Source organism: Triticum aestivum, chromosome 1B, assembly GCF_018294505.1.
Source record: "Triticum aestivum cultivar Chinese Spring chromosome 1B, IWGSC CS RefSeq v2.1, whole genome shotgun sequence".
Classification (NCBI taxonomy): domain Eukaryota; kingdom Viridiplantae; phylum Streptophyta; class Magnoliopsida; order Poales; family Poaceae; genus Triticum; species Triticum aestivum.
This window is the reverse complement of record NC_057795.1, coordinates 392,169,703-392,190,816: the sequence shown is the minus strand read 5'-3', so window position 1 is coordinate 392,190,816 and position 21,114 is coordinate 392,169,703. Positions and strand designations below refer to the sequence as shown.

At 46.3% G+C, this 21,114-nt stretch overlaps 2 protein-coding genes across 2 annotated transcripts; both read right to left on the bottom strand.

Annotated features, from left to right (window-relative positions):
• Positions 1 to 7,279: 7,279 nt before the first annotated feature.
• On the bottom strand, positions 7,280 to 8,054 carry LOC123091634 (uncharacterized). Its single transcript, XM_044513203.1, has one exon. It carries the CDS (start codon positions 7,988 to 7,990, stop codon positions 7,484 to 7,486), a length of 507 nt encoding a protein of 168 aa, XP_044369138.1. The 5' UTR covers positions 7,991 to 8,054; the 3' UTR covers positions 7,280 to 7,483.
• An 802-nt stretch (positions 8,055 to 8,856) lies between these two features.
• LOC123126683 (ADP-ribosylation factor) lies at positions 8,857 to 11,306 on the bottom strand. Its single transcript, XM_044546726.1, has 6 exons — positions 10,998 to 11,306; positions 10,567 to 10,657; positions 10,327 to 10,442; positions 9,813 to 9,872; positions 9,650 to 9,715; positions 8,857 to 9,323 (listed from the first exon to the last, which is right to left on the bottom strand). The coding sequence occupies exons 1-6, from the start codon at positions 11,052 to 11,054 to the stop codon at positions 9,138 to 9,140; spliced, it is 576 nt and encodes a 191-aa protein (XP_044402661.1). The 5' UTR covers positions 11,055 to 11,306; the 3' UTR covers positions 8,857 to 9,137.
• Positions 11,307 to 21,114: the final 9,808 nt, after the last annotated feature.

Here is a 21,114-nt window from a genome sequence, read left to right as displayed (position 1 = left end):
TACGCGCGAAGCCTCTGGCCACTGCACCTCCTGAACCCAGTGTGAAGTCTGAAGATCAATCCCGTATCTCCAAGAAGACGGAGAAGAAAAAGCAACTTGTCAGGCATACTGATCAAGCCTTGACTCCTACCGCTATACTGCGTGAAGATCCCATTGATCTGTCTAGTGATGAAGATCTTGCAGATGATGCCCTTGAGCAATTGATCAAAAGAAAGGAAGAAGCAGAAATCTTCAACAACTTGCCTCTCTTTGATGTGGCAATCATTCATAACTTCATTGATGAGTGGTTCGACACCCCTAACCTCAGCTTTGACGATCTGCAGCTTCCCATTGGCCTAAGCGTCGCCTTTAATGGCGCCATTGCTTCTGAGCTAGCTCTTGCTCAGCGCATTGTTGAGCTGAAGAACAAAATTGATTATGAAAAGGCTCAGTTCAAGAAGCACGTTGCGAAGCTCAGTGTGCAAGATGTCAAAAACTTCAAGGTCATGCTGCATGAGCTCAAAGAAGCCTTTCTCAAGAAGCGCCAAGAAGCTCAAGGCTCTCGAGAGCGTATGAAGAATTTGGCTGATAAGTGTGTGCTTGCCTACAATGAGGCAGAGAAGCGAAAGTCACTTGGTCGTCCTGGCATTGACCCCAGGATGGCTGCAAAGAAAAAGAAGAAGCTCCCTGCTGACCAACCTGCACCTTCAAGCCAAGAAGCTCCTCGCATTATCTTCCCAAGCACCATGACTGGCTCGAAGCCAAAGGTCACCACAACCACTTCTGAACAGAAGAAGACGAGGGCTGCCGAGGCTGAAGCCAGAAAGAGGAAGAATACTGAAGCCTCTGATGCTGCTCCCTCCAAGAAGAAGCGCAAGACCAAGAAAAATCGGGCTGCTCCCACAGAGCCTCTAGTTGTTGAACCCATCTCAATGGTTCGACCTGCGTCTAAACATCAAGAAAGACAGATGATCGTTCATGAGCCTGCTCCCTCAGAGGCTCATGAAGCTGAAGATATTCCAGCAGCTGAACCCACCGCTGCTGAAGACATTGGTCATCATGACAATGTTGAAGATGATGAAGTTCTTCTTCAGATCGAACATGACGTGGTATCATCGCCTGTTCATACGAACAACGAACTCATCAGCATTGGTCGTCCCCTGACGCCAATTGCTCAGGATGCATCGTGGGCTGATCACCCACAACTACAAGACTCCCCCAGTACTCCCCAACAACAACAACAAGCTACACCCCCCGTGCAAGAAGATGATGAAGACTTTCAGGCCCAGCCAACTCCATCTCCCAAGGCGTTGCCAGCATTTCACAGGCTTCGCAAAGGACAAAGGCCTCAAGTCCCTCTGTCGAGTGTTCCAGAAGGAGAAGTGCAACGTTCACCTGTTGCACATCAAGTATTTTCTGAACTTGCTCCAACTGTGAATGTCTCCGAGTCTGAAGCACATACTGCTGAAGACATTCCGGCTGCATCAGCCAAAGAAAATCAAGAAGAAGTACGTGTACCTACTCCCCCAGCAATTGAAGAAGAAGCAGTTCCTGATGTGAACGTGCCTGTGCCCGACCCTCCTGTTCGTCAAGAGGAGGTTAACAATGTTGAGGCTGCCACCGCCACCGCCAATGAAACCAATGACGTAGTCATGGCTGACGCTAATGTGGAGCCTGCACCAACTAGTGTGCCTGAAGCAAGTGTGGCCACTGAACCTGAAACAACTGAGGCTGCTGCACCTGAAGTCAGGTCCAAAAGCCAAAGCCTAGGTTGCCAAGGTTTCCAGGTACCGCAAACTCACCAGGGTCCTTCAATGCCAATGGCTTCAAAAGCCACAATACCTTCTTTGACAGCGCCAAGAACCCCTACTCCAAGCCAAGGATATCATCAGATCGGTTCTGGAGCTATCAGCAGAGAAGCTATTACTCATGCGTACTATATGATCAAGGGCGCATTTTCTCTCATATGCGCCTTGATACAGAAGCCATTGCTGGACTGCTGTGCTTAGAAGAAGCACTTGATTGCTTTCGTGATGCTGGTCTGCTCCATTTTGTGACAGACAAAGAACATTGGAATGAAGAGCTATTGCTTCAATTCTATGCTACTCTACACATTCGCGGCTACTACAGAGATATCAAGACATGGGTTCTCGAGTGGATGACTAGAAATGTTCATCATGAAGCCAAAGCTATGGATATCATCGAGCTTACAGGGCTAGCCACTCCTGGAGAACTATATGAACCTGACTATCAGCTACACCGCAATGCAGTAGAGAGTATCTTCCATAAGCCAGAACCCAATATGAGCCAGATGTTGAGCATGATGAAGCCCTTGCCATCTGACGCTGAATATCCAACAGATTTCTTTGTGGAAGACCTTGAGTATCTGCCTCGCACCATATATCATATCATCAGGCGAACTCTATGGCCTGTCAAAGGACATTCATCAGCGGCCAAGCTTGAAGGAGCTATGAAGACCTTGGTCTTCTATATTCTCAATGGCATCAGCTTCAACACTCAAGAGTTTTTCATCAGGCAACTTGCTGCTTCCGGCTCTGACCTATTTGGTCTGAAGTTTTATGCTCCATGGGTCATGCGCCTCATCAAGAGACACTCATCTGTCAACTATCAGCCCTCTACTCGCAATCATATGATCTTTCTGCCAGAGGTTGATATGTCAGTTGAAGCTATATACTCTGACCCTGCCAAGAGGCCTCTTTGTCTTCAGAATGCCGAGCACCAAAGCTTCACTCAGCCTATTGAAGGTGTTCAAGCAGCGACACGAATCTATCCATTGGCTGGAAACACTCGTCTGCCTCATCGAGCACCCACTGAAGCCACTGAAAGCACCAATGCACAAAGGCCTCGGAAGCGTTCTCGCGTTCTCAATGACCGAGAACTTCTTGTGGCCCTTCATCAGAAACAGGATAAGCATCATTTCTGGCTCAAGAGACAGATGCAAAGCCTCTTGGTGGATATCAATCGCATTCGCAACCTTGCCACCAAGAATGCCTTTGTTGCTCATGAAACTTGCCGGCGATCATGGAAGAGTTTGACCCTGCTCAGTGCTGAAGCTGATCTTCAAGACGATGGCTTCAATGAAAGATTCCAGTTTGACTCCACTCCTCCACGAACTGATGTCCTGCGTCGTACTCCATCTCTTGAAGACTCTGAATATTCTTCCTCCGCGGCAACGGTAAATGCCAGAGTGATCGATGATGAAGATGATGCTACTTCACCACCTCCTACTACTGCGCGCATCGACACTGCACCAAGTTCATCTGCACCGCCACCCAACGACGACAACCCTGCTGCTTCACCTACTCATGTTGACGAGTAGATGCTCTATGTCTTCAAACCTTTTTGGTCCTTACTGACAAAAGGGGGAGAAGCGTATGAGTTGATAGTCTTCAAGCGGGTTCATATGGGTGGTTGCATTATATTTTGCTGCGTGCTTACAACTCTTGCCTTTTTGAAACATTTGGTTCTCTGAGTTGTAACACCTAAACTTGATGGTCGTCTGCTACTTATTTGCTTCACTGTGATGCGATGATAAATTCCGCATGTGCGATGATAACCTCCGCACTTAGATCATTCTGCAGACGTCCATTTTTCATTATGCATGTCATTCTACTTGCTATATCAGTTCATGCATGATGAATTATCTTCATAAGTTGAAGTGGATCTCCACAAGTACAACCTGCCATGTAAATTTGCATTCCAAAAGCAAATTACTTACATGCACATCTTCAGGGGGAGCCCTTGCAACTTATGAAGACTATTTCCTATCCTTACAATTTCACATATTTATCCTCGTTGAAAACTTCAACCAGTTTGTCATCAATCACCAAAAAGGGGGAGATTGTAAGTGCATCTAGTGCCACCCCTAGTTGGTTTTGGAGTATTGACGACAAAGTTGGTTGAGGGACTAATGCGTTTGTGAGAATTACAGGATAACGCAGGTAGTGTCCCTCATTGATTCGGTTTACCTACCGGAGATGACCCCAAAAATGTATGAAGACAATGGTGGTATGAGAAGATATTCATATTGAAGACTATGACATAAGAAGACATTGCGTGAAGACTATGGAGCGCGAAGACTGTGTGGATTTGTTGCTTCCTTTTCTTCTTTGTTGAGTCATAGGAACCACCGTACTGTTAAGTGGGGTCCAAGTGAACTAAGTCAGAGTGACTGAAGTGATGCTCAACTCAAATCCTATGTCTTCGAGCGAAGACAATGAGAGCAAACCTTATCCAGAGCTGGATGAGTCAGCTTTGCTTGTAGCCCAAGTAAAGTTGTCGCGTGTGTTTGAAATCTGACCGTTGGAACACGTGTCAGTTCCTTAGTGACCCAGGGTCATTTTGGACAAATCAGGTCGGGTTGCCTAGTGGCTATAAATAGCCCACCCCCTACACCATAAATTGGTGGCTGCTCAGAGTTTGTATACGACTTTTGTCGTTTGAGAGCAACCCACCTCGAAGCATTTGAGAGAGAAAAATCCTTGCGAGGACAAAGCCCAAACACCCAGAGCCAAAGAGTGTTAGGCATCACTGAAGTCTTTCTGTCTGTGTGACCTGAAGACTTATTACACTTGAGGACTGTGAATCCTCCAGCCGGTTAGGCGTCGCGTTCTGAGCATCCAAGAGTCATTGTGGATTGTCGGGTGAACAAAGTCTGTGAAGGTTCGGAAGTGTACCTTGAAGACTTACCAGAGTGATTGGGCGAGGACTAAGTGTCCTTAGCTCAAGGGGAATAAGGTGAAGACACGGTCTTCTGAGTTGAATCTCAGCCTCCCTAACCAGACGTACAGTTGTCACAGCAATTGGAACTGGTCCAACAAATCCTGTGTCTTCAACAAGCAACTGGTTCTATCTCTTCCCTCCTTTACTTTGAGTTTGTCTTCGTGAAGTCATTGCTTATCTGTCTTATCTGATTGACTTCATTGCTTGACTACTATTGTTGATTGGCTTCATAGTATCTTCCATCCTGATCCTACTACCTAGCTGCTATTAGTCTTCGTACGTTAACGCTATTGCATACTTGACTATGGCTTGCTTGTTGTAGTTTATCTTCCGCTGCATATCAATTTGGTTATTTCTATTGTTTGTCTTCGAAACTTCCACATTTCGAAGACTTTGATAAAAATCGCCTATTCACCCCCCCCCCTCTAGTCGATAACTAGCACTTTCAGCTGAAAAGCAAGCCAATGAGCAGACCAATCCACCTGCATAGGGCTATGTGCAACTAGCCAATCAATGCCCAAAATTCCATCATATGAACCCAAGGGAAAAATCCTGAAGTTACTAACAAATTTATGACCACCACAAGTCCACCTGCCCTGCAATAGTTGTTTGGAACATGGAACTAACTTGCCATTGGCAATTCTGACCATGGAAACAAGCCTGTCCGACACCCCTGACAGCAACTCAGCTACTGCACAGTTCAAAAATGTATGAGAACTACCTGAATCGACCAGAAATGTTAAGGTACGGCCTTGCAACTGAATTTTCATCTTCATTATCATAACAGGAGTTGCAGAAGTATCAACCAGAGCTGCAGCAGAAAGTGACATAGCATTGGCTTCAGAAACTATATCTGTTTCAATGTAGTCTGCCAACTCCTGTGGAAGATGCTGCACATAATCCAGCATCTCTTGCACAACATGCAACTGGACTTCTTGCTTACAAACGTGATCCTTACCCCAGCGCTCTCCACACACAAAACATAACCCCTTTGCTTTCCTATAAGCACGCAGAGCACCCCACTTATCATCAGGAGCGGGTTTTCTAAAATTTTGTGCTGCCTTCTTATCATCAACCACGCAAACAGCAACTGTACTAGACGATGAGGACTGTGGAGGGGGAGGTAATGGCAATGCAGAAGCCCTTCTGTGGGTGCCAGCCATGGACGGCCCGACCGAGCTTATTCCCAACTCCTCATGTAAGATAGCCAACTGATAGGCTGTGTCCAAGTCTGCTGGCTGCTGAATGCCAACAGCCAATCTGACAGCAGGCTTCAGTCCCTCCATAAAACGGGTAACATAATGCACAGTGTTGGGAGAACTCTCGTAGGCAGATAACTGATCAAACAGCTCAGAAAATCGTTCAACATAATCCTCCACGGTTCCAGTCTGGGAAATGTGAAAAAATTTCCGCAGGACAGTCTGATGCAAGTTGCGGCCAAACCTGTTTTGGAGCAATTTGCAGAACTCATCCCAGGTGGCGTGAGGAGCTCGTCGACGAACTGATTCCATCCACCTAGCAGCAGATGCTTCGAACAGCGAAGTGGCCAGGGAAATCCACTGATTCTGCGGTGTGCCCCAAAACTTGAAATAATCCTCGCAACGGGCCTGCCAGAGCTTCGGGTTGGATCCGTCGAAACGGGGCATCTCAATCCGAGGACCAACACTATACACATCAGCAGAATTCTGCCTCGAATCCAAGGATGCAAACGGAACGCGCTGCAGCGTTTGTTCGAGATGCGTACCTCTGATGGGAGGCGGGACATACGCCCGTTGAGCAGGGCCCCGATTTTCAGCCTCAGATCGGAGCGCTTCAGAATCGGAAGAATTGTGGCCTGACGCTCAAGAAGGAGTTGCAGGTGCGCCATGCGGATCCGCTGCTGGTGCAGGCTTGTCGAACTCCTGTCGCAGTTCGTCGATGTCGACTCTGATCGAGACCTTGACCTCGTCGAGGCGCCCGGAGAGGAGGTCGAGCTTGGCGTTGAGTTGCGCGATGGCCTTCGCGGTGGTGTTGTCGCGCTCGCGGCTGACCTTGTCGAAGTCGGCGCGAAGGAGGTCATAGATGGCCTTCGTCTCCGGCGGAATGCGCTCCATCGCCGCCGCCCGCAACCGGTCGGCGAGCCGCGTGTGACGGTGGTGAGTCGGAAGGGCCGATGTATCGAAGGTCTCTGATACCAGATTGTTAACACTACTCTCTCTACTCATCAATCATGGCGGAATTCAAGCATTCGGATTACAAATTGGGGGATCAGAGGAGGAGGGGATCGAGTTCCTCAGCCACACGAGCTTGCCGTGCCCCGGCTTCTAGCCGTTCTACCCGCCTACCCCACCCACTCACACACACACCGTATATGTATTCGTTACAGAGAATTAGGCCCACTCAGGCCAAGCAAGCCTAGCGGGCCGCTGAGGCTTGCGACGAGGCCTGGCCGGAACTTGATCTGCTTCTTCCCGCGTCACTGGTTCGCCTGGAGGTACTGGATCGCTGACACAAGGCCAGCGGTGGAAGGAGGGCTACCAGCAACGTCAATCGAATCATCAAATGTACAACAAGGAGATTGTGCAGTGCTTCTCGAATGAACTCAAACGACTAGGAAATACAGTACTACTTGTCCCAGGCTAGGAGTGTATTATGGTAAACAAAAGGAAATACTGGAGTATATGGCTAGAACTCGAACGAAAGCTTCAGTGAACTAGTAGAAGGACCAAGGAGCTAGCTAGGCTACTGACGATACAGGCAGGATTCGTCCAGGAGGGGCGGTTCAGTTGTCGTCGCCGTAGGCGAGGAAGCGGTAGCGCTCCTCGTAGGGCCCGTCGAAGTGGAGGTCCGCCTCCAGCCACTTGGGGTACCGGACCAGGTCGCCGGCCACGAAGTGCATGTACTCCTCGCCGGTGGTGGCCCCGGCGGGGAGCACGCGGACCTCACCGGCGACGATGTACACGAGCTGGTCTACCTGCCAGTCCCAGGCCAGGCGGCAGCGGCCCCCCGTGCGCCACGTCGACCACGTCTCCATCGCCCGCAGAGCCTCCACCCGCTCCTGCGCCGCCGCGCCGCGCACCACGCGCACCTTGTACACGTCCTCCACGGGCCGGCGGCCCAGCACCCGCCCGTCTGTCGCTGCTGCTGCTGCTGCCCCCGCCGCCGCCGCTAACCCGCACCCCCTCCTCCTGCTGCTAGCGCCAGCGCCGGCCACGGGGATGCTGACCGAGATGGGAATGTGGGGGAGGCGGGCGAGATGGCATCCCGCCCAGGCCGTTCCTGCTGCCATCTCTCTCTCTCACGCTGACTGCTACGCTCTCGTCTCGCTTTGCCTGCCTCCTTTACCTTATCCTCCAATTACTTATTTAGTGCCCTGGGGGTGTAACACGGAGTTAGTTGGCGAACGTTCGCTGGGAGGATGGCAATCACGAACAAGTAGCTGTAGGAGGGTGACAATTTCTGGAGACTAGCATGACACTTTCACTGTAGTGAATGCATTTTTTTTTAGAAAAAATTATCGTCGTTTGATCTTGATCAAACGGCTGCGATTGCATTCGCTGGGAGTTCCTTCTTAGTTTTCAGTTAACATTACTCTTTAAGGGAATATTACATTTTTTTTGATACAAAAGCTTGCGCATAGGTTCAGGCACAATTCCTTACCGGTCAATATTCACACTCTGATTTCTACTCCCCCCGTCCCATAATGTAGGACGTTTTTTTACACTACTAGCAAAGCTAGATGATGAGCTACAGTATTGCACTCTCTTCCTATCTTTCTGATAAGAAAATCATCTTGATTCTTCAAGGGCTTGATTTCTTCAGATATTCTCCGCAACTTTTCTAAATACATCTCTTTGTTTCTGCTGACTCCGACAACAACAACAACAACATTGCCCAAACTCCAGAATAGTAGGGGTCCCAGAAATATCATCCACAATTTTCATACCTAGTACTCCCTCCGTCCCAAAAGCTTGAGACACTTATGTCGGGACGGAGGGAGTACAACACAGACACTTTGCTTCAGCTTCTTCGACATGGATTTGAAGCAGCTAACGCCACCACGTCCACAACACCACCAATCCAAGAAAAGCATCCCAATATTTTCCATTTTTAGCCTTGGCATTCTAGCTAGTCATTCCCAACAAATGAACAAAGTAGAGTAAATACTGTGATTTCTTCAGACTAAACCACAAATATTGAGCGTGTCATGCCATCAGTAGAAACATCAGTATTTACATCCCACAATCCTAGAGTAGAACAGAATAGATATGCGCTTCCAACTAGGAGGAGCACCCCCTCTTCAGAAACGCATCCCCTCTTGTGAATCATTCATACTACAACAAATCTGTCGACCACATCAAAAGGCGGCCACAGGGCAGACACAAAAAGTAAAAATGAGGTTCCAAGAAACACAGACGATCCATCACTGTTACTCTTTACGCCGATGTCGAAGCTAACCGCCCTGTAGCTCGCATTTCATCCAGAGTCGTCGCTAGCCAGTCCAAGCCTTCGTACAGGCCATCGCCTTTAAGAGCACATGTGCCTTGGATGTGCCAGATGCGGTTGTTCAGGTCATACAGACCAAGACCCTCGCATACTTCCATCGGGGTCATTGCTCCCCTCTGCATCCACAGGACACAGACACTACATGATTAAGCATACGAGCAGTGAAAATAAACCTGTTTTCTAAGCCAGAATAAACTCTTCCTTTTCATAAGTGAAACTGAAAATATCAACAAAAAGCTACTTCAGCCCTACATAAATGCAGCATGTCCATATATGTAAACAATGTAAATCCCCTACAATCTGCAAACTCTTTATATATGCACGCAAGAAGCAAGTCCAAAACAGTCTTAAGGCAGAGAATTATAATCTACTAGTATTCTACACAAACCACACCATCTTGAACAAGTGCACGTGATACCAAAAGAAACCATGACAGGCATACCATGTCTTGCTTGTTAGCAAACACCAATAATACACTGTTGAGCATAAATGGGTCATTGATTATGGCCTGCAAGAGATAATAGATTACAGTAAGTTAGAGCACATATCACAACAGATATTACCACAGAAACAGGAACAGGTTCTCGATAAGAAATGCCAAAAACCTGAAATTCAGCCCTGGCTCTTCCAATTCTATCCCTGTCGAGGGAATCAACCACATAGATCTGCAAGTTAACAAAAGAAACAGAGAAAGCTTACATCTCAAGAAAGCAGTGTCATATCACAAATCACTGTGCCCCATAAATAAATCAAAGGCGAGTTCTAGCATGATCCACTAAGATGAAGGTCCTGGGCTAGGTAGGGAGATGTGTAGTAACATCCAGACACTTATCCTGTTTGGCTAACAATTCTACCATGTCTGTTTTTGGTGGCTCAGCAGCTAAGGGCACTAACCTATGCAAATATCCATGGTAGATAAGCTAATTGACCATCTTTCCTGGTGACTGCTACTGAACTTGTTTATAAATCAGATAGGCACAAAAGAGAAGCAAGTAAAAATGGAACAACTAACTGGAGGAAAGGAATTTATAGCTTTAGTAGTCCTATATGTTCCTATGTTGAATTGCTACTTAAAATACAACGAAACAACATGCAAGCATATGGAATGAGAGTAATGACCAGAGCATCCGTGTTGTTGAAGTAGTGCCTCCACAAGGGCCTCAATTTCTCCTGGCCGCCCACATCCCACACAGTGAACACTACATTCTTGTACTGAACCTTCTCAACATTGAAACCTGCCCACGAACGGATTAATTAGCAAAGTAGTTCAAGGGCTTGGTGTTTAGTCGGATGGAAGCACAGTGCATGAGCCCAAAATTAGTTACTGAGTTAAGAGATAGGCAGGCAGGTATGTTGTACCAATGGTGGGGACGGTGGAGAGTACTTCGCCAATGTGTAGCTTGTAGAGTATGGTGGTTTTACCGGCTGCATCCAACCCAAGCATCACCACCTAGCATAAGGCAACAGGCCGCTCCATTAGAATCGAGGAGCACAGCGAATTAACTTGGATCTTGCATACATGGTGCGATGAAAATAGCAAACTAACATGACAGAAAAGCAGCTAGTAAGAAAGCGAGCATCATCACATCACATGGTTGATATGTGAAATCTGCTAGCTCCTCAATAGTATGTATTCAGGATGAGAAAAATCAAATCAGACAGAATCATATATGAAACTAAATCAAAGGAGGAGCGGATCGATGTGTGCTCTGATTCATTCTTAAAGTCGGTCGATCGATCCATTCGCCCAACAAACTGATTAGGAGAAGAGAGGAGAAAAGAGGGCGCACCCGCATCTCCTTGTTGCCGAAGAAGGCATCGAAGAGCTTGCGAAAGGCCTGGCCCATCTCCCTCCCTCCTTGGATCAGGAGAATCTGGCTGGCTGGTCGGCCGCCGAAGAGGATGGGATTGGACCGGCTTCTGGAAGTTTCTGCGGCGCGTGTGAGGTTCGGGGAAGGATCGATCGGCCCCGCCGCCCCTGCCTGCCTTCCTTCCTCTGGTCGAAGTCGGAGCCGGAGACGACGGGGGAGGAGGACAAGGAGGTGGAGATGCTGAGCTCACTGGCGTTGGGGGTGGTAGCGGATTCCCAAGGAATAATCTGGGCCGTCTACTTTTACGTGGGCCCCAACAACCATGTGAGCGGGTTACAGTTAGGTTAGGTCGGGTTAAGCTGTTTTTTCTAATTCTAAATAAATAAACATTTCTTTAACAACCTAAAAGAAAAGGCTATTTTTTCTGAAATAGAACGAGCTTTATTTACAGTTGCGCATAACCAATTTCGCACGTTAGGACGTGAACCGAGAGTAGCTCAGATGGTTAGGTTCCTCACAATGAAACCAGTCCACCAAGTTTCAAGTAGACACTTGTGTTCACAGTTTCCTAATTTACAGCAAACTACCTTTTTTGCTCATAAAATGTTTCCATTAATTAAACAATGTCATTACAGTCCTGTCGACAAAGGATGTCAACCTCCTCAGGAACACTAAGAAGCCATACATCGATTTGGGCAATAAACTCCGCTTTTGGGCGAGTGAGTGTCTAGCTTTGTTCAGCTCCCATTTGATCAAAATTATTTCATGCTACCGGCCAGCAATGAGAGCTGCCGGATATCACCAATCATTGCAAACACCGGAGACCTATTGGCCCCGGGGTCATTCTTCATGCGGGTTACTGTAGAGCAGCATGTCTCCGCGATGAGTCTGTTTAGACTCCGTTCTAGGGCCAGAGTCATTCTCTCCATTAGCGCCACCATCTCCGCTTTAAGGGCGCTCATACATCTCTGAATGAAGCGACAAGATGAGAAAATGACAACACCTGCGTGATCTCAAAGTATCATTCCAGCACCTCTCGTACCCTCCCCTTCCTTCCATGCACCGTCCATGTTCAGTTTTACCCAACCGAACGAGTGCTTTCTCCATCGCTCAAGAGGTCGTGTGCTTGTAGTCATCATTTACCACTATTTCATCCATATATGCTTCAATGTTTTTGTGTAGCTGAGATTCCAAACCAATCTGCACGGCTCTTGCGAACGTGGAACCAACACTTTTTAACCCGAAAGGCATACATACAAAGCAGTACGTGCCACATGGGGTAATAAACGCGGTCTTTTCTTCGTCTTCCTTGGCCATGAAGATCTGGTGGTATCTAGAGTATGCATCAAGGAAGGAGAGCAAGTCACATCCTGAGGTGGAGTCAACAATTTGATCAATGCACGACAAGGGGAAGGGATCCTTTGGACAAGCCTTGTTCAAGTCAGTGAAGTCTATAAAAAGTCTCCACTTCCCATTTGCCTTGCGCACCAACACTGGATTTGCTAACCAAGTTGGATGCAACACTCCCCGGACCAAACCCACTACCTCAAGCTTCTTAATCTCTTCGGCGATGAACTGCTGCCGCTCTAGAGCCTGCTTCCTAACTTTACGTTTGACGGGACGGGCATGTGGATAGACATCAAGGTGGTGCTCGATTACCTCCTTGGGAACACCGAGGATGTCAGATGGTTGACAGGAAAACACATCGACATTCGCCCACAGGAAGGCAACAAGCATGCTTTCCTATTTGTTGTCAAGAGTGGCACTAATGGTGAAAGCACCATCAGTGCCATCCTGCCTTGCCAAAAATTTCTTGGTTTCTGGAGGGGTAGCCTTGGACCTCTTGCTAGCTGAACTCTCCGGCAGGTCGCTGTCGCACCAAAGATGTCGGCGTGGAAGCACGATCACCTATGGGGCAGGGATGCCCCTTTGTGGTTTGGTGAGGAGGTGGTCATATTTCACAAAGAGTAGAAGTAGTAGGGGACAACACGACAATGACAACTCTCTTTTACCCAGGTTCGGGCCGCTTTGCAGCATAAAATCCAACTCCTGCTTTGGTGGATTGATCTGGAGGAGCACGAAGACAAGACGTGCTCTAGCCCGGCAAGGTTGCCTCAGGGAGAGCGATACGTGTGTACAAATGTGGGGGATCGAATGTCTGACCCCTTTGCTAGGTTGCCCCAGGCCTCCTTTTATGGGTTAAGGGGCGACCATAGTGGCAAAGCAGTCATTTCGGGGTGATTAGATAGCTAACAATGCTATTGTACCTAACTCTGGCAGTCAGGACAAAGTGCATTAAATGCACTGGTAGGTGTCAACCTAGTGTTGCAGCCCGGCAAGCCCGTCGCGCCGCTTATCTGCCTCTTCTTATTAGTGTGACACGCCTCCTGGATGGGTGCCAATAAAGTTAATATCTTCCCCACCATGTTCCCACGTGCTTGATAAGATCCTCCTGGTTGCTTGATGGCTTGACGCTACAGTGATTACTGACTTGGGTGCGATGAGGTGGAGCAGTGGCGTCTTGGTGAAAACCTGCCGGCAAGGAGCCTGGCGGGTTCTGGTCTTGGCGGCCCCAGAAACCTTGCCGGGGTGATCTAGTCTCGTCCTTCAAGCACTGCCTCGACCCAGCCAGGCTCTCATGCCCAGCAAGGGAGGCTTCCTTGTGGTGATCTCTTATTGACTTAATCTTCTTAATGCTCTTCTTGATCTCATGAAGAGCGGTTTATCTGGCTTGTCTTCACGTCATGCATTGGTGTTGGAGGTATGATCGCCAGTACGCCTGTGCATGAGTTCGGGCTGAAAACGTAAATGTTTGTTGCACAGACACCAACCTATTCTTTAGTTTGGCAAGCATCATGTGGTGGGGAAAGATCCATGAACATATGGCCATTCAAATATATTTGATCATGAATTATTATCATTGACAATTATCTCTATGATAAATGAGTTGGGAGGCGAAACATTAAGCCCCTATCCTACTCTGTGTTCGATGGATGCTATTTGTTCTAAAAATATGCTTTGAGTACTAGGATTCATGGAAGACTATATGATAATTGAGTATGTGGAGCTCTTACTTAGACTTTGCTGAAATAAGATGCATTGAAATTGTTTGGTGACTAAGAACATTGGTTGTTACATTTCAAGAGAATGCATTGTTTGAACTATAACATGTGAATTGATTGCTACTTGATCATGATGAGTTTTATGAGGAAGGGTAATTGTTAAGATGCTAGAGAAGGTGATTGAAATTATCCTTGATCAAACTTATGCACTATGCTAGCATTCACACTTCGTATTTCTTTTATCATTTACCTACTTGAGGACGAGGAGGAATTAAGCTTGGCGATGCTAATATGTCTCCAACATATCTATAATTTATAAAGTATCCATGTCATGTTGATAACAACTTTATATGGTTTTGGTATGATTTGAACGGAACTAACCCGGACTGGTGTTGTTTTCAGCAGAACTACCGTGGTGTTGTTTTTTGTGCAGAAGTAAAAGTTCTCGGAATGGGCTGAAAATCTACGGTGATCTTTTATGGACAAAAAGAGACCCCGAAGCTTCGAGGAAAGTCCAGAAGAGCCACGAGGGCACGACAAGCATGGGGGGCGTGCCCTCCCCCCAAGGTTGCACCCCCTGAGCTTGTCGCTTCCCTGTGCCCCCCCCCTAACGTGAAACCAACGCCAAAAATTCCTATAAATATAGAAAACCCCAAAAAGAAACCGAGAACTTCTGCTCCGCCGCCGCAAGCCTCTATACCAAAGAGATCTCATCTGGAGGCCTTCTCTAGCACCCTGCCAGAGGGGGGATCGTCACTGGGGGCCATCTTCATCATCCCGGTGGTCTCCATGACGAGGAGGGGGTAGTTCACCCTTGGGGTTGAGGGTATGTACCAGTAGTTATGTGTTTGATCTCTCTCTCTCTCTCTCTCTCTCTCTCTCTCTCTCTCTCTCTCTCTCTCTCGCTCGCTCGCTCGCTCTCTCTCGCTCTCGTGTTCTTGATCCAGCACGATCTTGATGTAACCATGGGGTTGTTAATATAGTCGGATCATATGGTGTTTTTCCCTCTCTATCTTGTTGTGATGAATTGAGTCTTTCTCCTTGAGGTTTCTTTATGTTGGAATATTGGATTTGAGAACACTTGATGTATGTCTTGCATATGGATACCCGTGGTGACAATGGGGTATCATATTGAGTCACTTGATATATGTTTTGGTAATCAACTTGCGGATTCCCGTGGTAACATTGGGGTGATCTAGGCATATAGGTTGATACACGTTTTCATCCTACGTTCTTCGATAGAAACTTTGGAGTGATTCTTTGTCGCATGTGAGGGATTGTTATATGATTCATTTATGTTAGCACTGTTGAGAGATTGCATTAGTGAAAGTGCAACTATCCCTAGGTGGTTTTGGTAATTCCTAACAACATATAGCTCATTGAGCTAATGCTATTTCAAGATAAATATTTCAGGAAAGCTCAATGATTGGCATGGCATGGATGAGAAAAGTGGATCCTTCAAAATGCTAACGACAAAAGGATTGGCTCAAGCTCAAAGCACAAGACTCTACATTTTCCATTTTAGTGATCCAAGATCACATTGAGTCTATAGGAAAAGCCAATACTATCAAGGAGGGATGAGGTGTTGCTTAATGAGTTTCTTGCTCAAAATGCTTAGTGATATGCTCCAAAGCCCTCAACTACTTTCTCACATCCACATATGACCTAAACCAATAGTCAAACTCGGCCCCACCGAAACCATCTATCCGGCGCCACCGAGTTCAGATGTCATAGCCATAGCCACAAACCCTAGTCTTTTCGGTCTCACCATAGGGATCTCGGTCTCACCGAGATGGGATTGCAATCTCTCTATTTCCCTTCGTAACATTTCTGTCAAATCGAGATGAGCGATCGGTCCCACCGAGATTGCAATGCAAACTCACTATTTCTCTTTCGTAACATTTTGGTCCAACCGAGATGAGCGAATTGGTCCCACCGAGTTTGCCTGACTAACCCTCTATGTGTCTATTACCAAAATCGGTCCCACCGAGTTTGTGTAATCGGTCGCACCGAGATTACGTTATGCCCTAACCCTAACCATGTCGGTCCCACCGAGATGACATGTTGGTCCCACCGAAAATCCTAAGGTCACATTATTTCCTAAATCGGTCCGACCGAGTTTCACAATTCGGTCCCACCGAGTTTGGTAAGTTGTGTGTAACGGTTAGATTTTGTGTGGAGGCTATATATACCCTCCACCCACTCTTCATTTGTGGAGAGAGCCACGTGCCTACACTTCCAGCATACATTTTCTGAGAGAGAACCACCTACACTTGTGTCGAGGTCAAGATCTTCCATTCCTACCACATAAATCTTGATCTCTAGCCTTCCCCAAGTTGCTTTCCACTCAAATCTTCTTTCCACCAAATCCAAATCCTGTGAGAGAGAGTTGAGTGCTGGGGAGACTATCATTTGAAGCACAAGAGCAAGGAGTTCATCATCAACATACCATTTGTTACTTCTTGGAGAGTGGTGTCTCCTAGATTGGCTAGGTGTCACTTGGGAGCCTCCGTCAAGATTGTGGAGTTGAACCAAGGAGCTTATAAGGGCAAGGAGATCGCCTACTTCGTGAAGATCTACCCCTAGTGAGGCAAGTCCTTCGCGGGCGATGGCCATGGTGGGATAGACAAGGTTGCTTCTTCGTGGACCCTTCATGGGTGGAGCCCTCCGTGGACTCGCGCAGCCGTTACCCTTTGTGGGTTGAAGTCTCCATCAACGTGGATGTACGATAGCACCACCTATCGAAACCACGGCTAAAAAATCTCTGTGTCAACATTGCATTCGCTCCCTCAAACTCCTCCCTTTACCTTCATATGCAATTGTTTTACATTCCACTGCTATACTCTTAGAATTGCATGTGTAGGTTGATTGCTTGACTTGTGCTAAGTTGCTAAAATCTGCCAAGAACCAAAATTGGGAAAAGGCTAGATTTTTATTTGGTCAAGTAGTCTAATCACTCCCCCCCCCCTCTAGACATACTTTTGATCCTACAAGTTGTATCAGAGCTTTGGTCTCCATTTGCTTTGATTTCCATAGCTTTTGGCGGTCATAGCCTTGGTTTCACAACCTAGGAGAGTATGGCGTCTAGCGAGGGAAATTACCACCGTAGAGGTCCTTACTTTGATGGTACTAATTTTGCTAGTTGGAAGCATAAGATGAAGATGCATATTCTTGGACATAACCCCGCCGTTTGGGCTATTGTGTGTATTGGCTTGCAATGTGAATTCTTTGATGGGAGAGAACCGAACCGTGAAGCTACTGCGGAAGAGTTAAAGATGCTGCAATACAATGCTCAAGCTTGTGATATCCTCTTCAATGGATTGTGCCCCGAAGAATACATCAAAATCAGCCGTCTTGAGAATGCAAACAAGATTTGGGATACTTTGATTGACATGCACGAAGGTACCAACTCCGTCAAGGAATCCAAATTGGATGCGCTTCAGAGTCAACTTGACAAGTTCAAAATGAAGGATGGTGAAGGTGTCGCTGAAATGTACTCTAGGCTTGCTCTCATCACAAATGAGATTGCCGGCTTAGGAAGTGAAGAGATGACTGATAAATTCATCATCAAGAAGATCCTAAGAGCCTTGGATGGAAAATATGATACCGTGTGCACATTGATCCAAATGATGCCCAATTACAAGGATCTCAAGCCAACGGAAGTCACTGGAAGAATTGGTGCTCATGAGATGTCACTCAAGGATAAGGAGGAGCTCCACAACAAGTCAAGTGGTGCTTACAAAGCCTCATGTGAAGCTCCCACATCATCAAGTGAGAAACAAACCTTCATTGAATAATTGAGCCTAATGGTGAAGAACTTCAACAAGTTCTACAAGAGTAGAAGCAAGGAAAGAAGTTCCAAGTCAAGGTCCTATAATGACAAAAGATCTTCTAGTCATGAGCGTAATTGCTACAATTGTGGAAGACCCGGACACTATTCCAATGAGTGTACGGCTCCCTACAAAAGAAGAGAAGATTCACCAAAAAGAAGGAGTAGAAGAGAAGAATCACCATCAAGAGAAAGAAGGAGTAGAGATGATCGTTATGAACGAAGAACATCCCGGAGAAGCAAGGATTCGGAAAGGAAGGACAAGTCATCAAGGAGCTACACAAAACAAAGACATCAAGCTCATGTTGGTGAATGGGTATCCGGCTCCGACTCCGACAATCACTATGAGAGAAGCTATCAATCCGACTCCGAATATACTCAAGATGAAGGTGTTGCCGGTCTAGCACTTGTGTCAACCAACTCCTACGACATATTTGACTCACCAAATGAAGGACTTGGAAGATGCTTCATGGCTAAAGGCCCAAAGGTAACACACCCCGAGCATGTTGATTTCAATAGTGATGAAGATGACTTGTTAGGTAATGATGATTTACTTGTTGACAACTCTAGTGATGAATACTATGATGAAACATCAATTAATCATGCTAATCAAGATAAAACAAATGAAAATGATAAGGAGAAGATTGAGCACCTAACTAAAGAACTAAACACTCTTAAGTTAGCTCATGAAACTATCTTAGAAGATCATCGAGAACTTTTAAAGACTCATGAGAAGTTACGCTTTGAAAAGCTCAACCTTGAGCAAGAGCATGAGTTTTTAAAGGCAATCAATGATGATCTTTGCAAGAAAAGTTCTTCTTACATTGCCAAGCCTTTACTCTTATTTACTTACATGCCACAAGTCAAATCTAGTAACAAGAACAAGAAATATTCTTCTTCTAGTAGTAACAATAATCATGCTAAATCTAATATTGTTGCTTCTAGTAGTTCTCTTGATTCCACTAATGATTCTCTTAGCCAAGTTACACTTGAGCAAGAAAATAGCTTATTGAAGGGAATTATAGAGAAAGGTGTTTACAAGAGCCTTGCCGGAAGTAAGCAATTCGAGGAAATTGTATGCTAGCAAGGAAGGCACCGGAAGAATCAAGGTGTTGGTTTTGAACGAAAGTTCAATGCCAATGGAGTTCAGTGGGAAGAAGATCAATACCCCAAGACGAAGTTTCTTCCTCAACAAGAGAAGTATGATCCTACTTCTTTCAAAGGGACACAAGCTCAAGATGATCTTCCACCACAAGACCTCGAGCAAAAAGGCAAGGACAAGCTTCAAGAGGAGATTGATGCATTTGAAGAAGCTCCTAAGGCCTTGGTCAAGTGGGTTCCCAAGACTACATCAAGTTCTACTTCAACAAGTACAACTACAACTCTGAGGATTCCCATCAAGATGATGTGGATCCCAAAGAAGAAGAACTAGAGAGTTCTTGAGGGTGACTCCCACCAACGTACTTCACTCATATCATTTTGGCAAGGACAAGTGCAATCAACTTCCACATCTTGCACTAGTTCAAGGAGTCACAAACCCTCTTGTTCATAAGACAAGGGACAAGGTAACCTAATGCTTTCATGGACATCATCTTGTGTATGCATCACTCTATGTCTATGGATATCCTTGTTTGTTCCTTGTGGGACTAACCCGTGTAGGTATTGAAAGTGCAACTCACTCCAATGGATTGCTGCAAATGATCTACATCAATATTGAGCATCCACATCTTCAACACCTACATGAAGTCATCATCGACAAAACCCAAGGTTAGTTCATCCCTCTTAGGGGGGATCTCACATCTAGGGGGAGCTTTACTCTAAGAATTGAGTTAAAGCAACTCTAATGGTGTGAACACAACAATGCTTTATGTAAAAGTGGTAATACCACTTGTGCTTAAATGATGAGTTTGACCTATGATCAAATGTTCTCATTTGACTCCTAAGTCAATATACTCATATATAGATGACCTAGTCATCGCCAATTGTTTGATAGATGCTAGAATTGGTTGTGCATGCTTTGCCACATATTTCATTTGCCATTTTATTGTGTGAGCATGTTGGTTGCATATTTTTCTCATTCGAGGACATCCACTTGTTGTTTTGATTGTTCGGTTTCTTTTCTTTTTGCCAAGTGGATGGACAAGAATGACTAAGAACCTTCTCTAGCTATCTATGCTTTTTTTGTCTCAAACCCTATTCATGCTACATCACAAAGTTTGATCAAGTCAGATTCGAACCACTCTGTGTGAGGAGCACTCGAAGTCCACGATTCATCATAGACTTAAACTTCCAAAACCTCTTTGTGCATTTCGGTCTGATCGATTCACCATTTTCAGTCACACCAAGATCACTAAGTTGATCTAGGTTTTCAACCTCGGTGCAACCGATTAGAACTTTTCGGTCACACCGAGTTGCAGTAACTGCTTGCAGTTTTGCATCTCGGTGCCACCGAGTTGTTCCACTCGGTCACACCGACAGGGTCAGGCTATATATACCCCCAGGTCAAAGTTTGGAATTTTTTCTGAAACCCCTTCGCCCGTGCATAGCCTGCTCTGCCTTCTCGGGTCTCCGGATTGTCCTCCTCGTCGCCAGCGACCTCCCGCCACTGGTCTCCGCCGCCGTCAACGGCATTCTGCCCCGCCGTTGCCGCCGTAGCAAGTTCATTGCCGAACTAGGGTATGGACTTGAAACTTTGTGCTATCCTCACTCCGATTCCTAGCACATTGCATTGCCATGAATCTTGCCACGTTTGAAATCTTTCTATCCAGCGAAATTACTCCGTAGATTAGATTTTTTTGAAAATTTAGGGTTAGGTTTCTGCCGAATTCATCTCGGACCGACCGAGTTGTAGAAATCGGTCTCACTGATTTGGCTTAGGCCATTGCACATGTGATTCTCGGTCTGACCGAGAATTGCAAATCATTGTGACCGAGTTTGATTCTTTGTGAAACCCTAGCAGTCTCGATGCCACCGAACTGTGACTCGGTCTGACCGAGCTCACTAGTTTAGGTTCCAAAAGCTGCTTCGGTATCACCAAGTTTACAAATCGGTAGCTCCGAAATGCTTTCTGTGGAAAACTAAAACTAAGTTTTTGATTCAATTATTTTGCAAAAACCTCTGTGCTTTGTGATGCTCATCCACTCTACCTCATCTACATCTATTCACAGGGTCTGCTTGCAATATGTCTGATCAAAGTGATAGCCAG

What these genes read in the sequence shown, in the direction of transcription:
- LOC123126683 (XM_044546726.1), bottom strand. Translation starts at nt 11,054, where the DNA reads ATGGGCCAGGCCTTTCGCAAGCTCTTCGATGCCTTCTTCGGCAACAAG. An exon ending in CTCCACCGTCCCCACCATTG is followed by an intron (nt 10,443 to 10,566) that starts GTACAACATACC and finishes GTTCGTGGGCAG; the next exon opens with GTTTCAATGTTGAGAAGGTT. An exon ending in TTGCTAACAAGCAAGACATG is followed by an intron (nt 9,324 to 9,649) that starts GTATGCCTGTCA and finishes CTGTGGATGCAG; the next exon opens with AGGGGAGCAATGACCCCGAT.
- LOC123091634 (XM_044513203.1), bottom strand. Translation starts at nt 7,990, where the DNA reads ATGGCAGCAGGAACGGCCTGGGCGGGATGCCATCTCGCCCGCCTCCCC.